Below are 25,926 nucleotides of genomic sequence, written 5' to 3' on the forward strand. Positions count from 1 at the left end.
TCTCAAGACTGAAAACTCAGCAGGGTGTTCCTTCCTTTTATAGTAGGTTTCCTTTGGAACTCCTGTTTAAGTTTACTGCTTGTACTAAACTGATGTCCACCAGAGTGCTGATTAATGAAAGTGATATGAAAGATCTGTAAAGAAACGTTAAGTAAACGATGCCATGAAAGGCCAGAAGACATTGCTGCAAAAATCTGCTCAGCCATACTGAACATCAAGAATTTGACTTTGTGAGTAAGTGTTGTCACACAGAAAAAGTTTCTTTGTAAACCACATAACACATACACGCACTTGTTAAAACTTACAGTTTGCTCTCGGCGAGTGTTAGCTTGTCTTTCAATAACTGAATTTCGGAATCTTTCTCATGGGATGTTAAATGATTCTGAAATTCTTTGTCTCTACTAGTAGCCAGCAATGTTTCAAGATTCTGAACTGTAAGTCTCTCACTTGATAACTGCTTTTTCAGCAACTCTGCTTCTGATTTTATATCTTCTAATTCACCTAGAACCTAGGGCACAATACATTATTAATACACTGGTTTACAAACACAGAGTTCTCTTCCGGGAACAAGTGTTACAAAAACTGAAATGATTGAAAGTTTCATAAAACTGAAAAGGAAACTGAGCTCACAAAACAAATTAAAGCCTACAATTATTTAAAACTATACTTAGTTAAACACTATTCAAGCTGTACATCTCTTAAATGTTTTACTGGGAGCTGGATTACTGAGTGCTGGAAATGCTTAGGTAATTACCCAGAACACTAATTGGCTTTTAACAGCAGCAGGCTTTTGCACAAGTAGAAAACCAGTATTTACTATACTTCATTCTATTCAACTAGGTTAGCTCACAATTAGCTTCTTGGCTTTTACTGAAAATGTAGGAATGTTTGTTTTCCTCATCAGTTCTATGAATATAAACAAATTCTGTGGGGATGAGAACTATTGTTCTCGATGTCTTGAATATTACAGTAACAGAAAGCCTGACCAAGTCACTAAGTAAAGACAACACAATCGGCTGTAAAGAAAAAAGTTTAGAAATTATGGATATTTAGAACTGTTTAAACTATTTGAAAATATTACTGAAGCTGAGCTTCAGCTGAATCTAAATTTCAATTTAATTGAAAAAATCCATTAGGGAAAAGTCTTTAATATCTAAATAAGAAGTGCACTATTCACTTTTTATGAAATTTGAAAATTTGAGTAAATTAAAAAACAGTACATAAAATCAAATAAATACAATTTGTCTTTGTGGTATAGCAAAAACTACTGCTGCCACATTTTGTAGTGATAATGAATGAAAGAAACTTCTTTTTGTACAGAAAACAGATATAGATCTGTACACTGCAAAATTTGTAATTTATATATAAATGCAAAACTAGTGATGTAAATTAACTTATCTTGCTCTCAGAAGCAATTTATTCTTTTCTCCAAAAAACACTAAAAGCAAAGGAAGATATTTTATTATAGCAAATAAAATTTGTCATTGCTGCTTACCCTTTCATAATCCATGCTTTTGGATGTCAGCTGTCGAGATAAAAGATCTTTGCTAGACTCAAGTTTCACACAGAGTTCCCTCACAGAAGCCAGGTCTGCCAACACAGAAGACTTATCCTGATTTTCACGTTTAATATCCTCTTCCAATTTGGACATATTTTTTGTAATGGAGGAGATCTGAGATTCATAGGCTTGATGTGCAACGATATGCTAAACAAAGGCAAATATGGATACCCCATCAGTGTTAAATGTTGAGTTAACAGTTCTCTGTTGGATAACAGGGGGTTTTTAATACTTCCTTTTCCCTTCAAAATTAACTTTCCCTATAAAATTAACTTTATATTACATTCCTTTCCTCTCCCTAAATCACAGCTAAGAACAACTAAACATTGCAGAGATGGTTTACTAATCACCATCTTGAAGAATTATACAAGTACAATACAAGAGTGGAATGAGGCTGGATTCCAGCTTCAGAAGAGAAATTAAAAGTTGTGTCGTGTCCGTCGTCCCCTCCACCCCCCCAATACTAATATTAAAGTCTCTAACTCTTTTTGGCTAATTAAAAGCATGCGACAAAATATGGTCAATCCACAACTATTATATTCTAAAACTTCCTTGATCTCCCTGAAATTATTGCTTCTAAAATATAAACCTCATTATTTTCTATGCTACTGATCTATGTTTTGGTATTATGGAATCCCAATTCTGGATTTGGACTACTACTACCAGATTTTTACCTTTTCTCCAGCCACCAATGCTTCAAATACTTCATTCAAAGCTTCAAGGAAATGCAAGAACTAAGCTTACAAAATACTGATAAAGCTAGCTGACAAAACGCTCATAAAGCTGTATGCAAATATTTTGAAGCAACTAAACAAAAGGTTCTTACAGAGACAATAACATAATAGCAATGATCACCCAATAGAAGAGATCTAAAAGTATTAAAATATATGTTGTGATTCTAATTTTGGGAAAGAAGGAAGGGAAAAGGAAAGCACATCTAACCGAACTCAGTTACTGTTTCAAAAACTCAGTGTCCACATTTGAAACATTCATGTATAGGAATTATTTTCCATTACAGCATTAAAAATAGTATGTTGACTTTATTAAAAAACACTTCAATGTATCCCACTTTCCTTGACAGAATTTCATTGCACAAGTTATTACCCCTTGAATCTCTTTTTCCAGAAGTTCTACTTTCTCTCGAAGATGTCTCCGATCTGTATCTACAGAAAGGAGTTCAAGTCGTATTGAGCTACTTTCTCCTTCAGCTTGATGAGCCTTCATTTCCCAGTCTTCAGCTTGCATATGGAGCATTCGGAACTTCTCTAACAATTCTTGGTTTTCTTTTTCCTAGATAAAACAGTAAATCACTCCGCAATGATCAACATACCTTCAAGTTGCTTGATCTTACTTCATGCGTACTCCCTACAATATACATGGTTTTTTTTTTCCCCAGAAGAAGAAAGTTGATCTTTCTCCATTTTCTTAATACCACCATCTGGCAATTACTAAACATCATCATCCCTTTTGCAAGTCCAAATAAATACAGTGATGGCATTCAGTTTTATTAAACGGAAGTATTTACATTTAGCAGTTGTTAATGAGTTTCAAGGCTCCCAGGGGAGGGTGTATTTTGGATCTCTCTGCTTTGTCAAGGGTCACGTTACTGAGGTGTACTGATCTTAGTGCGGCCCTTTACCAAGAAATTCCAGCAGGAGTCCATTTTCAGCTCTTTCACTTACTGTGGTCTTATGAATACCTATATTACAGCAGTGCCTGAAAGACTGATAACTATTTGGGCACATACACCTAAGCAGTCTATCATAAAAGTACAAAACTGCAAGCTTTAGTGCTTACAAGTTATGCAGTGATAGAACAAATGTTGCTTGTGAATTTTAATTTGGCCCAACTACAAGTGCATATTATACAGCAGTGATTAATTTTTCTTCTTTATTTAGCTCCATTCCCCTTCTTCCCCTGTTCATGTAATGCAGAGAGGTATAAGCATGCTGCTGTTATGAATCAGATTTATCTAATGAGGAAGGCTACTGTTTTTGAAATTCCTTCTGTTTCCTGCAGAACATGGAAGGTGCAGACAGAATGGAGGCAGGGCATTAGGAAACAGAAACTCATGATTAAGCAAGTGAACACTGTACAGCAAAGTAAATCCTTGCCTCCACAGGCAACACCCTGATGTAATACTAGACAAATCCGTGAAACCAACCTTTCATAACTGGTCACTGGCTGCATATTGGTACCCAACTTGAATAACTGGATTCTCGTTTGCCAAAGATGTAGCCACATCTGTAACTGAAGTGCTTTGGACATATGGTATATTATAAATTTCTTAAAAACTAAACTTCAAGTGTTTTAAATTGAGAGGTCTAAACTAACATACTAATGATGTTTTTTTCTCTATGCTTCAGTTTCTACTTCTAAAAAGTGTTTGAATTTATATGCATTCATCTAGACATGCAAGTCAAAGTCAGATCAAAACTCATTCTTTCCAATTCAAAGTCACATAATAAATTTGCCAGTTCATGTTGTCTTGACATAAATTCTATTTGTTTTAAATGATTATAAGTTTTAATTCACACCGTCACACTTGTGAATCCAAGTATCACGACAAAATACATTTAACTAGAGCACCATTTTGTCAGTACAGCAAAAACTCTGAACTCTTATTATTCATAGAGAAAACATTCCAATGTACTATTTTTACACTTTCCTGCAAAACTACATATAAAATTTCTCTTTCTAAAAAGTGTAAAATATTAAAAACCATCATATAAGCTGCTTGTTGCCTACAATCATGAAATAGGACCAGATATTTTACTAGTTGCCTTGTCAAAACTCAAAAAGCAAAACAACATTCAAACATGATTTGTTTGTCATTCTCCAGTGTTATGGCCAACTGAAACATAATCAATGAAACTGTGATGTGCCAGAATTTATCAGTGCTTCAGGTCTAATAAGGTTTTATAAGAATCCACTAGTAGCTTGAAACAGTGCAGAGGAAAGAAGGAAAAAAAACCATAAAAAAAGGAAATGGGACACGCAGGGAGAATGGGATCCAAACTATACATTTCTTAATTTCTTTATTGTATCCTCGTGAGAACGTGTTATACTCTAAAACCAATGGAATTATTGAAAACGGTAATGACTACCTACAGATTATAGTTTTACCTTCGAAGCCATCAAGGTCTCAAATCTGGAAACTTCAGTTATATAATTATGAATCCTGGTTTTCATTTCTTCTTTTTCATGTATTGCATCTTCAAGCTCAGTACTGATAGCCTAAAGAGATAACATAAAGGCAAAACAGTGCATTTAAGTAAATTAATCAATATATATTACCACATCAGACTAAATCAAAGTAACTACATATGCCCTAGATTTTATTCTATTCTACTTCTAAGTAAGTTAGTCAAAGCCCTTTGGGATTTGTAGGGTTCAGAAATATCCCCTATTACCTTAGATACACCAAAGAGTCTTCCAGGCAAGAATAATCACAGAAGAACAATGAATATCATACTAGTTCATAAAATCTGCAGCTTCCCTGGTGACACACCCTACTGATGTTTGGAAAATTCAACACAGTTGTTGGAGAGCTGGGATTTTTCTAGCCTTAAGATTCACTATCCCCGAGTGAAGGCAAGTTTTGTGTCACTAGAAAGTCAACTTTATAACAAAAGAACATTTATTTTAAAGTAGAATTGCAAGATAAAGTAACTAAATGTATTATTAAGATCATATTTAGACATCAAAAATGGAATGGAATTTGTTTAGGATGTTGGGACTGCTAACTCTGGGCCTCTCAGGTTCAGCTCGCACCTTTCTCCGAGTCCTCCAATCCAGACAGCCAAAAAGGCAAGTATCTTCTTCTATCCCCACTATCAAATGTGGGGGAAATAGAAGATATTGCCTTATTTCTTTCCCGTCTTCTTTTTGTGGTATATTAATATTCATTAATGGCACCCTTTTTACTGTGTGCCTTATTTAGCATATGCTGAAATCAGTCTACCTGTCTCTGTGGTAGCCTTCCCAAGTACACTGGGAAAGCTTTAGTCATCACATTATGATAATATTTAATATTTCACCTTACTAGATACCTGTGAATGGCATGTCTAATTTCAATAATACACCCACATATCTATGTATTGTACTGTAGGCTTTGCAAGAACTATTCAGGGTACTACATCATTTACTTAAAACATCTTGCTGTATTGTACTTTCTAGCTTCAGACTCAGCTGGGTTGACTGAGGGGAACTGAAATAAATGGTTTAGCTAATAAAGCGCTGATTATTTTTAGTGTTGGGATTTAAAGTGAATTGAAACAAACAGTGTCAAAATTGTACAAGGTATTTGAGTCTCATGATGAGCTGCAATAGTTCTATTTGCTATACAAATTGAATGTAATGAGGTGCAACAAAATTCTGGGCTAGCTCTTTAAATCACATTCATGTATTCTCTATGTAGTCTTTCTAATGTTTAGTCCAATAAAAAAATGTTACTTAGCCTATAAAACACTGGACATTTTTGTTATATATTGTCCATGTACACACTCTATTGTACAGGGACATCCATGTCATGCACTTGGAGCTGGGAGGCTTTTGGTCAGCAGTAACCAGGTGGTGCACAAAACCAACTCATTATTCCTCAGACTACGTGAGGGATTAACAAGACTGAATGCACTTCAGGCTCTCCAAGTCATGGATCCCAGACGCAGAGAATTTCAAGGAAGAAGAGATGGAGCAACGATGATTGGGAAGAGTGCAAATGGACATATACTATATAAGCCCCCCATGCTCTTGAAAGAATGAGCCTTACACACCAGTGGTTGGTTTAACTTGCAGACCCCTGGAGAACATCTCAAGATGAAGATGCCACAAGAATAATAATGATGATAACCAAACAGCTTAATTCACTGAATCTCTCAACTATTTCTGTCTTGCAAAATTTTTATTTAACCTACACCATCAACTTGAGATAGCTCATCCTTCAATAAAAAATTCAGTTATACCCTACAGAAATAGGTAATTCCTCAAGGCATTAAAGATTTTATTTCAACTTTGATTCTGTAACTGACATAAGTTTAAGTCGTGCTTTTATAGCATGCACTTTACAAGGAAGTGTATTTAGCCATCAGCAGCTGAGAGGGACTGCATACCTCCCAATGGGAAAGCTGACCATGAATACACATGAACCAACTCAGAGTCCACTGGGCAATCCCACCTGCTTTTTTGCCTAAAGCTACTGCCTGGCTAGCTGTTAGCAAGGAGGTACAGTATGACTCTAAACTACTAGGGAGCTAAGGAAACATGAAATCATATAAAACTAATACAAATAAAAATACATAACATAAAACTCTGCAAGCAGTCAAAAAAAGTACCTGAACAGAATCTCCACAAAAACCAAACCCCTCCCACAAAAAAAGCTGCAATATACAGCTGAACTCTAAGACACCACCTCACCATGACACCTACCTTACCAAGATAATCCAATAAGAACATTTCTCCAGGGAAATAGATGGCACCTTTGAATTCACTAAGAACCCCACACAACCTTGACACAATGGAAAGGGAACCCCTCCTATTCCCATTAACTGTGCAACCTTATCCATTGCTGAAATCAGGAACCAAATTCAGACTAATCAGGACTATCATACCTTAAAAATAAGTTTTCTTCAATCCCTCTGTCTTGCAGCTTTTAAGCCCTGTTATATTTTCCCCCCTAACACTAACCCTTCCCAATTCATCAGTGAAAGCAAAGTTCCTGCAGAGCAACACAAATGAACAGCAACTAACCTTGCCAGAATGGGAAATTAAAAACCTGCCAATACCTCTTTACAGCCACCATTACCAAGGCTCACAGAACACAAACATTAAAATCTGCATTCCAAAACATTCTAACCTTAAAACATGGCATACCTCATTCAATACATCCAATGCTTCACGGAAACTAGATGGATGAAACTAGTGAATCACTATGCACCAGAACAAATTAAGATGTGCTAGCAATCTCCTCCCCCTCCCTCTCCCGCTCACCTGACTAATAACCTGGTATCTGCTTTTGTGGTTTCTTGCTGTCAATAATCCCTGTTCCACAGATAATAAACCCCAATTTTTACTAATTAAATACCAACTACCAAGTGATATAACCAATTAACATAATTTCATTCTACTATAAACAATTATGTCCTAGATTTATTTTATTTAGATCTCTTTTAAACTGGGGAAGTGTGACTAAACTGAAAGCTTGTCTGTTTCTCCCCCACTGTACTGATTACGCTTAAGTATCTAAAGCAATTGCTTTTACAATTTCTGCCCAGTCCTTTTTAATATCCCAGTGTTCAAGAAATACCAATAATTAAACATCCCAAATAAAATTTGAGCGTATAGTGGTTTTGATGTACCACAATAGGTAACCAAACAATAAATAGTTTAATACTTCAGTATTACGTACAGCTTTCATACCTGGTTTTCTCTGGCCACTGTAGCTAGGTCATCTTGCAATCGTCGGTTTTCTTTCAGAGCCATTTCCTTTACTCTTTCTGTTTCTGCAAGCTCTATGTGGGACATATCAAGCTGGCGATGTAAGCTAGATATCTCATGGTCTCTGTTGCTCAGCATGTCCTTCATCTGGCTATCAAGTGGAAATCTTATTTAAGTTGTGTATTCTTACACTATACCACATACCACTGGAAATGATCAGTCATGGATTTTGGATATACAAACTTTTTTTTTTTTTTAAAAAGGTAAAATTTTTGCTCTGAAGGCTGACAAACTGAGTCTGAACATAAACATAAGCTATGGATGTAAAATGTCAATATGCACAAATAAAATGGAATTAATCTTCAAATTTGAAGATGTATCTGGTAAGATGTATCTTATTATGCAAACACCGATTACAGATACTTATGTTTATCTGTGTTTGGTAGTGGTTACAGTATGCTAGCCATTGCATATTTTATAAACCATAAAGGAAGACGACAAGCTTACACTTGAAAGACAACAATCAAAAGAGTAAGGAAAAGATTAAATGAAAAAGTAGAAATATAAATATGTGTGAATTTAAGTGAACTTTTGCATTAGTTTTTTACCACAGATACTTCATGCATCAATGTACTAAATATTCAGTTACACTGGTCTTCAGATGTTTAAATATTGGTGTTTAAATATTTTCTTTTAAAAAGGTATAGTTTTAAAAGTCATGCTTAAAAAGAAGCAAGAAGGAAAGATCAGATGAGCCCAGCTAAAAACTACATAACTTTATTTTAATTAAGACTGTACCAGTAGCTTAAGCTGGATGAATTAACTTGCCAATAATTAAGAGTTCAGCTCCGAGTTTTACCTGGGTCAATCTAATAATATCTAGTGGAGTTGTTAGAATACTAAAAACTACTTCTTAACTGAGAATTAAGAAACGTTACCAATTTCTGAAAATAAATATAGACAAACAACTGTTAATGGCCGTCTTAATAGTATCTTTGCAGCCTGCAATACAATTGCAGGGGAAGCCTCTTCAAAAGTTGTGGACATCTTTCTCAACACACTACACTCCTTTACTTGACTTAAACAGAATTAACTCCATTTCACCAAAATAACTAAATTAGTCATCTACTTTCACTTAAAATAAAACCACTGAAGAAGGCATCCGAGTCTTTACTTACTCTGCTGAGGACTCCAGCTCAGAGAGAGTTAGACGTAAATGAGTAATTGTTTTTTCCTACAAAAATAAAAGCAAAAGTTGTATTAGGTATTATTCTATTGCAACATAACAGGATACTTCAAGTTAAAGAACTTTAAATTTAAACCTTTATTTAAATCCTTCACCAATAAGTAACTGCATCTTTGCACATTCAAATTTCCAAGCTTCTTTTCTTTACTGGGAAAGGATTGTCTTGTCATCAAAAAAGATGGAAGACAGCTATAGATTGTCACCTCAGGCTAGAAACTTATATCTCAATAAATACCTCCAAGTGCAAAATGCAAAAAATACTTCTTTATTTTCTTGGAGTGTCATAACAATCATAAAATGCTATTGAGCTGGCAAATGACTCTTTGTATTGGGTAGGTCCAAACATAGTGTTTATGGGATGCCTAGAGCTCTGCACAGGCTTTGTCATCAAGGCAAAAATGTCTCCCTAAAATGTAACTGCTTTAAAAATCCCCAGATGCACTGTGAAGTAGTACTTTTACTGCACATACCTTGTTAGCTAAGTTGTCATCTAAGCATGCAATTCTTTCTGTTTTTTCATCTACGGTTTCTTGAAGACTGTCCTTTTCTTTGTCCAAAACAGTAATAGTACTTCTAAGCACATTGACTGCTTCATCCTGTGAAGTGCTCCTCTGATTTAACCTATCTATAAATAAAAGAATAAGTACTTTCTATTTTAAAAACAGGAAATAACCATAAAAATAACTAGTGATTACCTATTTTCTCCTCTAGCTTTACAATTTCTTCTTGAGCTGACTGCAGTTCATCCTTTTTGAGGGACAATCGGTGCTGTAAATCTTCAACAGACCTCTGGAGTTGGTCATTTAAGAGCCTGGAAAAAATCAGTATACAGTTGAAAAAAGTTTGGGACCTATTCAGGGTCATCAACTTATTGGCTCTTCACAGTTGCTCCAAATGATGGAACAGTTTCACCACAACCTCATGATAGGGTCGTGTCGTACCAACCAGCAGCACAGGGTTATGTCATACTAACCAGTCCCCTCTCTCCCTCTGGGAGAGAGAGGGCTATTAAGGATTGCTGAGGCCAACACCATGTCATGGTTTAACTCCAGCCAGCAACCAAGTACCACGCAGCCGCTCACTCACTCCCCCCTCCACCCAGTGGGATGGGGGAGAAAATCGGGAAAAGAAGTAAAACTCGTGGGTTGAGATAAGAACGGTTTAATAGAACAGAAAAGAAGAAACTAATAATGATAATACTAATAAAATGACAACAGTAGTAATAAAAGGATTGGAACATACAAATGATGCGCAGTGCAACTGCCCACCACCCGCTGACTGACACCCAGCTAGTCCCCGAGCAGCGATTCCCTGCCCCCACTCCCCCCAGTTCCTATACTAGATGTGACGTCCCATGGTATGGAATACCCCGTTGGCCAGTTTGGGTCAGCTGCCCTGGCTGTGTCCTGTGCCAACTTCTTGTGCCCCTCCAGCTTTCTCGCTGGCTGGGCATGAGGAGCTGAAAAATCCTTGACTTTAGTCTAAACACTACTTAGCAACAACTGAAAACATCAGTGTTATCAAAATTCTTCACATACTGAACTCAAAACATAGCACTGTACCAGCTACTAGGAAGACAATTAACTCTATCCCAGCTGAAACCAGGACACACCACTTGGTTGCTCTGGACCCCTGCAGCAAGTCAACCTCAACAGCATTCCAAAATGGAGCAATGGAACCTCAGTGGAATCACCATGACAATCTGAAACATTAAATTCCTCAGATTTCTGTTACTCTTCATCATGTAACTCTTGTTACTCATGTCTTTTGACTCTTCGCTTTATAAAGATTTTGATACGTAGCTCACAGCAGTGATTATCAGCCACACCACATTTTAAGAAGCAACCAAACTCCCAGCTACAGTTCTGATCCTACTTTAAGAAATACAGAGGCTGAAAGATGTATGAAACCATCTACCTACATAGTTGGTTTGCTTAGCAAGAAATACCAAAATGACCTAAGAAAAAAAGAATGCAAAACGAAACTCCAAAGTAATTAAATGGATTATTTACAAAACAGGTCAGGAAATAAACATCCCTCTGAAGTGGGATCCCACAAAAGCTAGAGAAGCTTTTTATTAAAAAAAAAAACCCAACACCAATGTGGAATACAGCATGTCTGCAGATAAAGATTACTCTCACTCAGTTTAGAGTGAAGCTTTAGAGGGGGAAAAAAACAAATGGGAGCAGGTCCCAAACAAAGCTATAACAAATTGCCACCATGCACAAAATAGAACCAAATGCTGAAATGACTGTAACCCTACTCCTTTTCTCCTCCTTTTTATAATACCAATGCTTTCCACTAAAATTATAAGGAACCTAACAAGATATTTCATTTTTATGAATGTTGTCACAATTTGACCAACAAATATACTAATCATTTTACTAACAGCCTTCTCTGCGTAATTGTGAGCATTAGATGAACTCCAAGGCCTGCTTCTCAGCTTCAGTTCTTCCTAATTATCCACCCTGCTATTGTAGTGTTATACAGTGCAGTATAGTACTGTTCAGGTGTGGGCGGGGTTGCAGGGTGTGAGGCACAGACCCTGGTTTCCCTTGTAAAACTTCCAAAAGATCTCACCTACAGCATTACCTATCCTGTAGTGATCTCTTACATCAAAGGCTGTCATTTCCACCTAAACCAATTACCAGATTTCCAAATTTCTGCCCAGATTTATTCAAATTTCCACTTTCTCTAAGCCGCCTTTCTATTCCATCACATGTAGATAGCTGATGGAACCTCTTTTCTAAAACAACTTTTAAAAGAGTGCAGCAATGATCCTGCAAGTTTAAATAGGCCTTAAAAATACATGAGTATACTTGATCCTCCAGTTCTGAGCAAGTTGGTCAAATCCCCAAAGACTGTGTCTATGGATCGCAAGACGTCAACTCTCAACACTGTAGTACGTATGTGATCGTACTAGCATATAAGAGTGATACAAGAAAAGTAGCTCAAGTAAAATGCTATTACGGAATGACTCTCCATGAACCACTCAATTGTGGAATATCAATGCCTAATGCTTGGCAAAAATTTTCAGTATTACTGACAACTCTGTAAAATCGACACAATTTGGTCCTACTGCTGCAGTTGCAAAGGCATCCATCCTCCTTTTAACAAACAGCAATTGGAAATCCTTTTAGAGATTTTCTGTTCTGCTACATTCAGAAGCAGAGAACATGGTTGTTACATGAAGCAATTCTAAAAGGAGGAGCAAATTTTCATTTGCAATTAGCCATAAAAATTATCAGTATATCTGATCTTCAAATAAGTCCAGGAGAAGCTTGCTGTGAAAAGCCACCACAGCACTTTCCTTACTCATATTTACCTTTCCTTAAGACAAAAACAGTACCAAGTGGTTTGGAAATATTTTATGGTCTTTCGCAGGAACTCAACTCTGCTATACAGTCACAGAACAAATAACATTATGTTAGCATCTGTGAAAGACCACCACATTCTCTATTAGACTTACTGAAGTGAGCAAATCTCAGCTTTAAATTGAGAAGAATCATCAGATGTCTGGGCAAGTTTACTGGACTTCAATTTTAATTCATTTTCCAAAGAGTTTATTCTTTCTTTCAGGATAGAGACTGTAGTCTTTAGTTCACACCTTTCCATCTCAAACTGCAATTTGAAAAAAATAACCAAACATGTTATTGTTGTAGAAAGCTATCACAACTTGGGTTTTAAATATATTTAAGTTGAAAACAGCTAACAAAATTAATTGCTTGAAAAGTCGATCTGATTTTAGAAGTAATAAAATCTTAATTCCTAAAAATGCACTTACTCCTTGAATATTATTCTCCAGTTCTGAAATATCATGCTGCATCTTTGATTTTTCAAGGTTAGCTGCTTCTTGCTGAATCTGAAATAGAAATACAGAATCACATGTAATAAGATACACGTTTTTAGATTTAACCATAGAAATTTAAGCTTACTCTTTAAGAACACATTGCTCTACATTCTTAGATGAATGACCAAATGCAAAGTTCTCTCTATAAAACTACAGCACATTAGCTGAAAAATACACCACTGCAGTTCAATATAACATCACTGAGTATGGTTTTGGTTTTTGTTTTTTAAAGAAAAAGTAAATTTATATTTAGTCCCAACCAAATTAATATTTGTGAGTTGTTGTAAAAAGATTACTGAGCTGAGGGCCATACGAAAGGCCATATGAAAGGCTGCAAGCATGTATAGCCTAGTGTCCTAAGCTGTTTGAAATTAATTTATGAAATTATCATTAATATGAAATGTAAAACAGATTACAAAGCTAACTAGTCTTTCTCCAAGTCTATGAAAATTTTTTTTCAAAATTATTTGTCTGTTCTCTGTTTTCTGTGCATAAATGCAGTGAAATTATTAAACGAATTCTCAAACTTCCTAGAAATGCCTGAGATGAGTGTTTTTGTACAGATATTTCGAAGTGGCACACATACAAAACGTTGGTAGTCACCTACAAGAAGAAAGGATGGAGCTGGAAGCACATCTCTTCCACTGCATGCACATGCTTTAATCAAACAGGTCAGCGTTCCTGCATACAGGTACACTACAGTTCTCTGGTTTTGCAGTAGTAAATCAAACTATGGAAATATTTATTGTACAGTCAATCTTGATATGTGTTGTCTTTGGATCAGTCCATTACTATGATTTTAAATTTCTGAACTTTCAGGATGTTTTAAAAAAACTGTATACATTATATTAATGACCCAATAAAGAAGTCAGGGAACCACCCTCCCTGCCCCCAAATCATATGCTCTTGACTACAACCAAATAAGACGTTAATGCACATTAATACCAGACATCAAAAGGTCAGAGTAACAGGAAAATTATTGCATTAACAAGTATTTTTTTAAAGGTTAAAAATAATGAAACTTGGATTGCTATGAATTTAGCAACTCATATATTCACACAAATATTCTGTGGTTGGGGCTTCGTATCTAGGTTCTTCACACAAGGTGATGCCATGCTTGCCCTCAGATACCTAAAGCTTTTATTCCTCTCCCTCTATCCCCACCTAGGAACTGAATTTACAAGGATAATTCAGATAATTCATCACACTTTCTAAAGTGAGTTTGAAATCAGAGAAGTTCAAAAGTTACTAAAGAGGGCAACTGACAGCCAGCCAGACATAAATACAGCATTATTGTATAAGCCTTCCCTATATGCCACCTCACTGTAAGCAATGAAGCTATAAAAGCTCACCTTTAATTTTTCTCTGAGGCTTTCTTTTTCCGCTGTTAGTCTTCTAAAGTCAGTCAGTGCAATGTCTCTTTCTTCTTCCACACGACTTTGAGAAACTAAACTATGTTTCGCTTCTCTTCTCATCCTGTTCAATTCACCCTGAGACTTTAAAAGATTTTTGTTTGTTAGTACACATAGATTGCAATTAATACAGTGTATACACTAACAAAAAAGAAAGTTTCAATGCTGTTATTACAATAGAAGTGGTATTATAGTCTTATTTTTCCCTAGATAACTAGAATATATTCCCTAAATCACGCAGTGGCATGACAACTTATGCTGCCAACATACTCCTCATCCTTTTACTGTTCCAAGTGTAGCCTAACTTCACTCTGTTTTCTTATCAGTTAACTACTACTTCTTCCCTGCTTTCTAGCCTGTATCCTTACCCAACTTTTTTATGCATTCTATTGATTTTTTTCCCCCGATCTTTCTCATTTCTGAATGCCAGTACAGAAAGTTATAATAGCTTTGAAGTTAATATGCTAACTTTGGAATACATAATTTTATTGACAAGTAATAAAAATAGGTATATATTTTATTATTCTAGGTTGTACTCTAGTAGGTCTATACTCCTCAAGTTCTATTATAGAGACAAGTTTTTTCATTTAAAATAAGCAACAGTACAACAAGTGTTACTTGGTTATTTCAATGCCAATTATAAACAATCTCTTCTTACCTGCTCATAAAGAACATTTAATCTATCTCTTTCTGCAGTCAATAACTTGACATTGGATTGAATTTCTATCATGTGTTTTTCAAATCTGTCTAACATGGACCGTAGCTCATCTCTTTCTCTGGCGACCAATCGAAGATCTTCACTCTGCAAAATGATTAATAAAATTTACGTTAAAATATACTAATTGAAATATTTGGATAATTAATACATAAAAAAGAAAGAACTCACACTATTGGTAATACATGAAAAAATATATACATAATAAATCTTAATTGCAAGAAAAAGCCTGGCATTGGTGTTATAATTTAAACAATAAGAACTAACTGTTAAGGAGAAAGAGCAAAACAGCTAACAATTAGACTTCAACCTTTTACTGTTTATCATCTAGTTCTATTTATTTCAAACTGATCAATAATTACTCAATATGTTACTGTAAAATGTGAGTAGGAAAATAAAATGCAAGTTTACTGGAGTTTCTCTCAGTTAATTTTTTATGTTAAGAATGTAATTTTAAAAAATACTACAGTCCTTTACTGTTACTGAATTCAAAAATATATTTGATAGCTCCTTAAATGGTTCTACAGTATTTCCATTATTTTTTCAGCCTGTCTTGACAGCAGGAACTTTACCTTCTCTGGAGTCCTACGGCTTGGGCTAGGCCTTCGTTTTATCATTTTCTGAAGATATTCTAATTCTCGCTTATAATAATCTCTGTCGTCTTCTAAAGTCTTTACAAATGCATCTAGACGAGATGGAGATTTGTCTCCTAGGGCTATACCATATTCTAATCTCATTCGCTCTATTTCTAGGACAAGTTCTCGTTCTGCAGAAAAAGAAATAAAAATAACTGTATAGGACCTTCATGAATTTCCAAAAGACATTTGCATTTGGGATGGACTAACTCCCAGCAACCATCTGGGCAGCAAATCTGCTGAAAAGGAGGTAGGAATCCTGGTTGAATGTAGGCTAAACATGAGTGAGTAGTGTGCTTTGGAACCAATAGAGGCCTAACAGTATATTGGGCTGTATCAGTGGAGACACAGACTGAGGGATGCGATTATTCCCCTTTACTTAGCACTCATTAGATTGCATTTACAATATTGTGTTCAGTTTTGTCCCTCTAGTACAAGAAAGATGTTGATAAACTTGAGTGAGCCCAGGAGAGGCCCTCCAAGCTGGCCAGGGAGCAGAATACTTGCCCTACGGGGAATGGCTGAGGAAACTGGGCTTGTTCAGCCTGGAGAAGAGCTGGGGACACAAGAGCAGACTGACAATACCAAGAGAGGGTTATAGCGAACATGGAGCCTGTTTCTTCACAGAGGTACGCAGTAGGTAAACAAGGAACAATGGTGATTAATTGCTACAGGCAATTACAAGCAATACAGGGAAAAATATTTTTACCCTACGAATAAACAAACATTGGAATGGGCTGCTTAGAGATATTGTGGAATCGCCACCCCTGGAGGTTTTCAAGATCCAACTGGATAAAGCTCTCAAGAAACGCAGTCTGAATTCACTCCCTCAGAAAGACAGAGAATAAAAACAGTTTTGGACAAGAGAAATTATTTTGTATGAAACTGCCATAGCATTAGTATTAGGATGTCCTGTGGGATCACAGTAAAAGCTCAGCTTACAGTTCTCACGTACAGAATGAAAACATGTTTCCGTGACAAAAGTTTTCACTTAAATTCTGACTGAAGACCTACAGTCTTCTTTTAATTTATATATATCAAAGTCTTTCAGTATTATTAACTGTATCTTAACTAGGTAAGGTTTTCTATTTCAAAAATTATAGGAACATAATTTACAGGAATCTACATTTCATGCTCTACCTTTTATTTCTAAGTTCTCTGTTTTTTCCGTCAGCCTCTGTTTCTCTTGTTCAAGCTGGTTTAACAACAGTTCAAGATTCTTTTTATCATCTGCTTTTCCAAAGAGTTCTTCATTCAGTCTCTCGTTCTCCCTACGACATGAGCACAACTCCTGAAGTAACAAGTATTATTACAAAAATTAGAAGTGCCAATAGAGACATGAAAAATTATTTAATATTTGGTTAAACTTTTAATATTTTAACTTTTAATATTCAACACTGTTTACTTCTGCTTAACCTGTTTTATGCTTCAACATTTGTTAAAGGCCATCATTGTTTTTATACTACATTTTATTACCTCAGAGTAAGCATTACTTTTGACGCTGTTTGCAATCAGTAACAAAAACAAGCAAGATTAACCCTTGTTTAATTCAAGAAACCAACCAGAAGGATAGTGGAATACAAACATGGAAAAAAGAAATAACTAAAGCAAGAAATAGTTTTTAATGGCATTTAGTAACACTGTTGGTGTTAAAGTACATCACAATACAGCATCTCAGTCAACCCAACCCTGCAGCTCATCAAATACTATTTATTTGGCACGTCTTCTATCTGGTGCCCTGAAAATGAAAGATTTTTGTATTCACTAGAAATACTAAAACAAAACGCTGTACTCAAGTAACACAAAACTTGCTATACGCTGGAAATAGTTTGGTCTTCAAGGAATTAGTAATACTGATGTTTTTCATCTGGGCTACTATGCTTGCTTTCTGAGTGAGCCAAATATTGCATAATTATTCACATGCTGATTAAGAGACAAAGTAGTTTCTAAAGGAAGAAAATCCACTAGGATGTCATAACCCATTTGTGGTAACAATGGTTATGTTATGGAAATTACAACTTCAGACAGCAGAAATAAGGAAATATACAATAAGGACATAGTCAACCACACTGTGTACAGAGGTTTCTTTCTGTTTACTTTTGCAACAATATGATGTAGCTTCTTTAGCTCTTTCATTTATTAATTAGTAATTTATTACAATAGAGTTTTGGGTACTATAAAAGTTCTTGTTAATTGTTAAATTGTTAATTTTTTTTAACAAATGAAAGAGCCATGTGGATAACAGTATGATAAAAATGCTACAAACAAGAAATTAAAGTATTTTTACTTACTGATTTAAGCCTTGTTATCGTTTCTTCAAGATCCTGTATTTCACTGTGTTTTCTTTCAATTTCTTTCTATCAACCAAAATTAACCTATATGTTAGAAGGTATGTATTCAAAATTACAATTCCTTAGTTACAAAAAAATTAAGGAAACAGACTATTTTGTAAGAAATACAGTATAATTAGTTCCTTGTAGTCTGCCAAATTTTAAGTAGCAAAGCTCCTATGAACTGAAAGCACAAAAAATTTGTGGTATACACACCCATGCTCTTTTGGAGGACAACAAATAAATAAATCATTGCATGACTCCTCATAGAAAAAAAAATCCTCCAAACACAGGCATCACTGTTGCAAATATCTATTACCTATCAATAGTTTAAGTATTTCAGAATTTTATTTCATACTAAGCTAACAGGAGGAGGAAGACAGGTTGCCTCTCAACTAAACTCTTTTCACCTAATACAGTAAAGAGACAAAATTGCTGTGATTAATCATCTTTCAGTGAGAAATTATGTATAATATTAAGTAAACTGGAAAAAATATCTTTTTAATTTTCCTTTACAAGCCGATAGGTCATTTGTTGCAATTAAAAGATATAAAGCCACCTAAGAGCTGAGCAGATCCTTCACACTGTAACACGTTAGTGATTACCTTTGCTTCTCCTATTTCCTTATCTGCAGTCTCAAGCACAATTTCCTTGTGTCTTTCCAACTGCTGTGCCAAGTGGTCTATTTCATTCAGCTCTTGACATAGTTCTTCATTTTTATTGCTTAAATGCACTACCTCACTAGTCACATTTTGTTTAGTGTCCAAGAGGTCTTGAATGCGATTTTCAAGTTCTTTGTTCGTTTGCTGAAGATATTCAACCTGAAAGGTATTTTTCATTAAAACATTAATATGTATTGTTAAACTAGGTAGCAAAATTTTCTCCCCATCTTCTGAAATATAGTACATCTATATCTATAGTAAAAAAGGGACATCCTGTTAAAAATGGCAAGATTTTCTATTTTTAGAACTTAATGTTTATCAACATTTAAAAATACGATTTTACAAAGGTGAAGGGATTAATAACTACACTGTTCTTTACCTAGTCTCCAAAACCTGAGGTTTATTTTAAAAACAAAGTATTGAAAAGCAGAGATCTGTACAGAAAACTGTCTTGGGCATCAGTCTGGTAGACCCAGTGTACTCAAGAGTTTCCCTAAATTTCACAAGATATGAGGACACATTATTCTCTCCACCTTTGTAGTATATTTGCTAGGCTTAGTCTCACTGTTACTCCTTCATGAAAGTGAACTTTTACAGCTCAGATTCCCAAAACCTATCTTTCCCCCAACATATCTCAGCACCTTAAACACAACATCCTCAGAAATCCTGCTCATACAGACATTGTTTTTTCCCAGTATACTTTCCCTGAGAGTAAAGGGAAGACAGGCAGGGATGTAGGGTAGAAATAAAAAATATACACAGTAAGTTACACTACCCAGGAAAAATGGGAGCCTGAAGCATCTTGAAAGATTCAAGATAACAGAGTTGCTCCACTTCCATCTCCACACAACTTTCCTCAAACTCCAGAAAGAAGTATTACTGTAGACACAGAAGAAAGTCTGAGCCCTCTCATAGTCACGAATACTACTACATAGGGATATCCATCCATTTATTGTCAAGAAAGAAAAGTGGTATATTGGCACTGAGCCTGAGCAAATAGTCTTGATGGCCCAAAACCAGCTTTATGCAGCTCTGGTCTCACTCTCCGTACAATCAATTTATGTTCAGCATGACTTACTAATTCAGGATCACTGAGCACAGCTGTACTGCTTCCAAGTCATAGCTCATTCTGTATTTTTGCAGCACTGAACCTAAGCTAAAACTCTGCAATGTGGCTCTCATGCCACTGTAAATCATGCACAATCAGTATACAAAAACCTCTAACTCAGCTGGAAAAACAAAGAATTGATGGTATAAATCAAGATGGGCTTCACTTGATCTGTATTCCAGCCTGTCCTGGTGTTTTGTTTTGGTTTTTTTTTTTTTTTTTTTTACATCCCCATTCTGAGACCAATATTGAATGCATGCTAATATGCACAGTAAACACCTTTATCCTAAACTTATCCTTTCCTTGCGAGTCTATGTTGGAGTAAAGGTGGGGACCATTTGAATTCAGTGAGGAAGATTCCCCACTATCTGATGAGATTATCTGCAGGACAATTCCTTATCATAAGTACATATATCATTGTTAGTTCCTAAAAAATAAATTGTATGTACAGGGAAAAAAATAAATAAAAGAAAATAACTATTTTCGAACTTGGTGAAAACAGTGTATTGTACAGAAACTTTCTGAATACTCTCAGATTAACATTACTATGTACAGATGTGAGTTCATAGAATTCTTTACCAAAACCATTCCAATAGACTTTTAGAACAAGAAATGAAATTTCCTTAGACAAGAAACACTGCCAACTGAAAAGCAAAGCAAGTTAAATTGATTGATTTTATATCTAATAGTGATTTTTTTTTAGAGCTAGAAGTTTTGTGGGTTTTTTTAGATTGCTAGTATTTTTAGTTTTGACTAAACAGTAATAAATTCATTACCTGCAAATTCAAATGGGCGATAAGCTTCTCATTACTTTTACTTCTCGATTCCAGAGAGATAACCTCATGAGAACGCCCACCATCCAATGCTAACACTAGGCGCTCTATTTCTTTGTCTCTTAGCTCAACCTTTGAGAAAAAAAAAAAAAAAAAAAAAAAAGTTCTTTGGTATCTTCTATACCATTGAATAGAACCTTTGTTCAAATAAACACCTATATAACATTCAGTAAAAAGATATGCACCTGCCAATGCAATTTTTATCTTTAATATCCTTTTTTTAAAAAAAAAAAAAATCTGGATTTTTCTGAAAAAAGTGATTTCTTTGAAAGAAAAATAAATGAATCAAATAGAATTTGTGGAAAAAAAAAACCCTGACACAATTCCAACTAGATTATTTTCTTGAACAGAAACCAACAATTTTCATTTAAAGTGAAGTTAATGAATGTTGGAAATTAACCATCTGAGACTAGCATTTACATTTAGGGAAAAAGCTTTTAAATCAGCTAATTCAACGACTATTTCAGTCACTGAAAAAGACAGGGAATACTGGAAGAGGAAAATCAAGATGTGAACAAAAAGAAAAAAAAAAGAGGACGGTGTCCACTCATCCCCAGATATTGAAAGATATAACAACATACAAACAATCGATGCGATTCCCTCACTTAAAGGTTATACATATCTTATCAATCCACTCTAATTAAAATATTGTAAAATCTGTTGTTTATAAATTAACTTTCAAAAATAAAAAATTCAAAAAATACAACCAGTCCAAACAGTGAAAAAAATTATCCTAAGATATCTAGATCAAATTACTATTTTGGACCAGTTAATGCTTCTGCACTAAAAACCCTAGACATACACAAATTCTACTTACGATCATCAAATTTAGCTTATTTAATGTAATTTTAATACAGAAAATATATCAGCAAAAGCAGCGGACAAGTATTTTATCATTGCTGCTACCTCCAAAAGCAGAGGACAGAAATAGGTCAATGTAGGCAAGTCAGAATAATTGTATTTCACCAGCCCTACAATGCATTCCCAATGAGGATAAAACACAAATTACAATCAAGGCCACTGCAATGGCTACTGCAGCCAAATAATAATAATAAAAAAAAGAAAATAAATCTGTAAACATACCTGTTTGCTATAATTTTTCATTCCACGTTCAGATATCTCCAGTTTTTCCTGCAGCTCTGTTACTTCTGACTGAAGTTCATGAATTCTGAAATGTAGCAATATACTGTTTATGTGGATTCATGGCAAAATCATATGTACACAACAATTCAATATTAGTATTTTCTCTTTGCTCCTGAATGTAAATATTTCATAAAAAAATAGTCTTCTTCATATAAAATATGAATGTAGAAGCCATTGTTTGAGATATTGTAGCAGGTTGACCTTGGCTGGCTGCCAGAACCCCCACGCAGCTGCTCTCTTCACTCCCCCTCCTCAACAGGATGGGGGAGAAAATAAGATGAAAAAGCTCATGAGTCAAGATAAAGACAGGGAGACATTTACCAATTACTGTCACAAGCAACATACGACTTGACTTTGGGAAGCTTAATTTAATTTATCGTCAACTAAAAATATAGTAGGATAGTGAGAAACAAAGTCAAACTAAAAACACCTCTGCTTTTTTTCCAAGCTCAATTTCACTGCTTCAGTTGCAACTCTTATACCTCCCCTCTACCCCAAGTAGTGCAGCAGGGGTGGGGAATGGGAGCTGCAGTCAGTTCATAACACTTCGTAACACTTCAGCTTTGCTGCTCCTTCCTCCTCACATTGTTCCCCTGTTCCAGCATGGAGTCCCTCCCACGGGATACAGTCCTTCATGCACTGCTCCAGCATGGGTCATCTCCTGGTGGTACAGTCCTTCAGGAGCAGACTGCTCCAGTGTGGGTCCCTCATGGGCCACAGCTCCTGCCAGGAAACCTACTCCTACATGGGCTCCTCTCCACGAGCTGCAGTTCCGGCCAGGAGCCAGCTCCATGGGCTGCAGCTTCCTTCAGGGCATATCCACTTGCTCCAGCATGGGTTCCTCCAGGGGCTGCAGTGTGGATATCTGCTCTGACACAGTCCTCCATGGGCTGCAGGTGGATATCTCATCTGATGTGGTGCTCTCCACAGGCCGCATGGACAACCTGCATCACCATGGTCTTCTCCATGGGCTGCAAGGGAATATCTGCTCCGGTGCCTGGAAGCACCTCCTCCCTCTCCTCCTTCACTGACCTTGGTGTCCCCAGGGTTGTTTCTCTCATATTTTTCCTACTCCTCCCTCTCACTGCTGCTGCGCAGCATTGTTTTTCACCCTTTCTTAAATACATTTTCACAGGGGACCCACCAGTTGGCTGATGGCCTCAGCTGTGACCTGTGGTGGGTCTGTTTTGAAGCCAGGTGGAACTGGCTGTGTCCAGCACAGCATAGCTGCTGGTCTTTTCTCAGAGAACCCACCCCTGCAGTCCCCCCACTGCTAACACCTTGCCATGTAAACTCTCTACAAATATATTCTAAATAAGAAAAGAGAATTGACTTGAACCTTTCATAATACAGGTTCCCAAGCCAAAAATGGTATTTAAACAAACAAACAAAAAAACAAACAAAAATCAAGACTATTTTAGTTTTCCAAAGTAAGAAAAATCAGTTTACTCCTATGCAAAACACTACACCTGGCTTTTTTCCAGAATACCGAATCTAAAATTAGGGATAACAGTAAAACCACTATAGAAATCTTAAAATAAATATTTTAAGGAAATACGTAGCTTATTAAATATCCATTGCAACTTTGTCACAGGCAGCACTGCCAATCACTAAGCAAAATCCTATTTAAGAACTACAGTGCTCTTAAAACATCATGAAATACCATTTTGTTTGAGGCAAATTTGAAAGGCAGGAGGAGGGCAGGGATTGGAAAAATCACTGCAAATATTTAACACCTGTACTTCAAAGTTTAAAGTTCTTTAGATTACCGATTATCAGCCACCTGAAGAAGGTCTGCGATATAAGGGTCCTCTGGCTGAGGAACTGGATAGGCACTTACACCCGATGGAGGGACAGGCTGGTCTATCTGCATGCGTTGACGCCTGAAGGGAATGCTTCTTTTCCTGCCACCTAAAAGCCCAAACCCAAAGGCCTATTAGTTGGAGTTAAAGCAAGGCAGTCTTCTTTAATACAAAATGAAATTTCCTATTATCCCACTGCTGCTGAACTGGCACATTTCACCATTTTAATCTTACTGTAATAAGTTGATAAAATTTGTACGTTCTAGACAACACCATTCTTGCAGGTTAGTATTAGCTTTGTCAAAGTTCAGTTTTGTAATACGGAAACATGCAAGTTCAGTAGAGGTAATTTTCCCCAGTGCTTAAGACCCTAAATATTCTACAGTTCAAACTTGTTCAATCTGTTAGGGATTTACCTTACTAAAAAAGCTAAATTAAAATAACACAAAAGACATTTTTTTTTCCACATTCATGAACTATTTTATGACTGAACTAACCCCTGCATTGTTTAGTAATGTTTTTTTCTTTCTATCCTATTGTCATTTCAGTGAATGAATATCATAAGCATATCAAACAGAGTAGGGTATTTGCTTGCATGGTAACATTATACTAAAAACAAAGCAAAACATAGCATTATTTCCAGAGAACAATTACTCTTCATCACACGATTAAATAAGAACATAAAATATTTGATGACATGGTATAGAAAAATCCCACAAGACTGATGACCAAGGGGCAAGTATGCAGAAAGATAGACCAAAGTGTAACATTGTATCTTTGAAGTGAAGGACATGAAATGCAGAAAGGTGTGGAAAAATAGAGAGGAATTTTAATTTCACCTAACTGCTTATTAATTTCCCTCAAATGCCAAAAATACATAGGAAATTCAATGACTTGGAAAGAAAAGACAATTTCAGAATTTCACAAAATACTTCTTACTATTTCCCTTTAGCTTGAAAAAAAAAAAAAGAAAAAGGAAGCCCTAGAGAAAGAAATTCACCTGAAAGTAACATCCAGAACATTTTAAGTAATCAAAAGACTCTTTAAATACTGTAAGCTTTCAGAGGGTTGGAATATTTGTTTGTAGACATATTTTGCATCTTGCTGCTTTTAGATCTTGGTTAAAAAACCTGAATTAGTTACTTACACTTCATCAATTAGCTGTCAAAAAGATTCAAGTGTCAAACAACCTGCCTCTGACTAAATTAGGTGCAGCATTAAAAAATAAAAATAGCTGTTGATTAACAGTGCTTTCTAGTCACATTTTAACTTAAATTGTCTTCTATTGAATCTAATTTTGTATTCCAATTTATCTATAACACAAGAGATGTGCCAATGAAACTTCTTCCATACAAAGAAAAAGACTGAATACAGAGCCAATACTTTCAAAAGATAATGTTATTCTATTGGATAGTTATTTTACTGTAGTAACTTCTCTTCCTAGAAGAAAAAAAAAAAAAAAAGATTATGTTCTGAATACCCAAAAAAAGTCCAGAAAAAAGTTAAAATATCTGTGATTATTTACACTCACCAGGTGTTTGCACCACTGCTTGCAGATTCTTCTCCTGAAGCTGCTGAATTTTTTCAGTCTTGGCTCTGTTCTCTTTTTCCAGCATTTTAATTTTATGTATGTATTGGTTATTCAGAAATTTCAAGTCAGCAGTTTCATGTTCAACCCGCCTTAAGGAGGCTTTCAAATCTTCAAGGGAGAGAAAAAGCAATGTTATCTTTCTTATTCATTATTATTTTTCCTAGTAGCACCAGAATAGGCATAAAGAGAATCTTATATTATTTTTCCATAACATGAAATTTTCAAATACACATACATATCTGTATATATATATATACACACACACACAAACATACATATTTATACATGTTATAAAAATAAACCCTTTGTAGAATAAAGGCATATTTAACAGCAGTATTCAATTTCAAATTAAAAAGTAGCATTTCAAGGTATGAAAATATATGTTAAAAAGTTCTAACATTTTCATGTTTGATTAAAACAATGATTTGTAGGACCTCAGAAGCTTTTTAACTACAAAAGAAATGTCTGTGCATGAGCCTTAATTCATTAAAGGCACCGAAGTCAATGACCACTCACACTCACTTATAAGTACAGATAAATTAATCTGTGGATCAAGGATTTAGCTGCAATTTATCTTTTTGGCATATTAGTATTAAAAAGAAGTAT

At 35.4% G+C, this 25,926-nt stretch overlaps 1 protein-coding gene across 5 annotated transcripts in view; it reads right to left on the reverse strand.

Annotated features, from left to right (window-relative positions):
• Positions 1 to 25,926, reverse strand: part of CEP135 (centrosomal protein 135) — a 42,004-nt gene that overhangs the window by 8,841 nt on the left and 7,237 nt on the right. For all 5 annotated transcript variants that reach the window (XR_011325841.1, XM_069789625.1, XM_069789657.1 and 2 more), the window contains 20 exons: positions 25,261 to 25,428; positions 23,697 to 23,838; positions 21,868 to 21,952; positions 20,728 to 20,856; positions 18,787 to 19,002; positions 18,143 to 18,208; positions 16,992 to 17,142; positions 15,789 to 15,982; positions 15,160 to 15,303; positions 14,442 to 14,585; positions 13,024 to 13,101; positions 12,709 to 12,860; positions 9,935 to 10,050; positions 9,710 to 9,864; positions 9,172 to 9,227; positions 7,976 to 8,144; positions 4,685 to 4,795; positions 2,663 to 2,848; positions 1,496 to 1,705; positions 306 to 508 (listed from right to left, as the gene is read on the reverse strand). Coding sequence is in view for 4 of the 5 variants with exons in the window: in XM_069789625.1 (XP_069645726.1) it covers positions 306 to 508; positions 1,496 to 1,705; positions 2,663 to 2,848; positions 4,685 to 4,795; positions 7,976 to 8,144; positions 9,172 to 9,227; positions 9,710 to 9,864; positions 9,935 to 10,050; positions 12,709 to 12,860; positions 13,024 to 13,101; positions 14,442 to 14,585; positions 15,160 to 15,303; positions 15,789 to 15,982; positions 16,992 to 17,142; positions 18,143 to 18,208; positions 18,787 to 19,002; positions 20,728 to 20,856; positions 21,868 to 21,952; positions 23,697 to 23,838; positions 25,261 to 25,428 (2,875 nt within the window). In the remaining variant the exon portion in view is untranslated. The remainder of the gene's footprint in view (positions 1 to 305; positions 509 to 1,495; positions 1,706 to 2,662; positions 2,849 to 4,684; positions 4,796 to 7,975; positions 8,145 to 9,171; positions 9,228 to 9,709; positions 9,865 to 9,934; positions 10,051 to 12,708; positions 12,861 to 13,023; positions 13,102 to 14,441; positions 14,586 to 15,159; positions 15,304 to 15,788; positions 15,983 to 16,991; positions 17,143 to 18,142; positions 18,209 to 18,786; positions 19,003 to 20,727; positions 20,857 to 21,867; positions 21,953 to 23,696; positions 23,839 to 25,260; positions 25,429 to 25,926) is intronic.

This window comes from Haliaeetus albicilla, chromosome 1, assembly GCF_947461875.1.
Source record: "Haliaeetus albicilla chromosome 1, bHalAlb1.1, whole genome shotgun sequence".
NCBI classification, from domain to species: Eukaryota; Metazoa; Chordata; class Aves; order Accipitriformes; family Accipitridae; genus Haliaeetus; species Haliaeetus albicilla.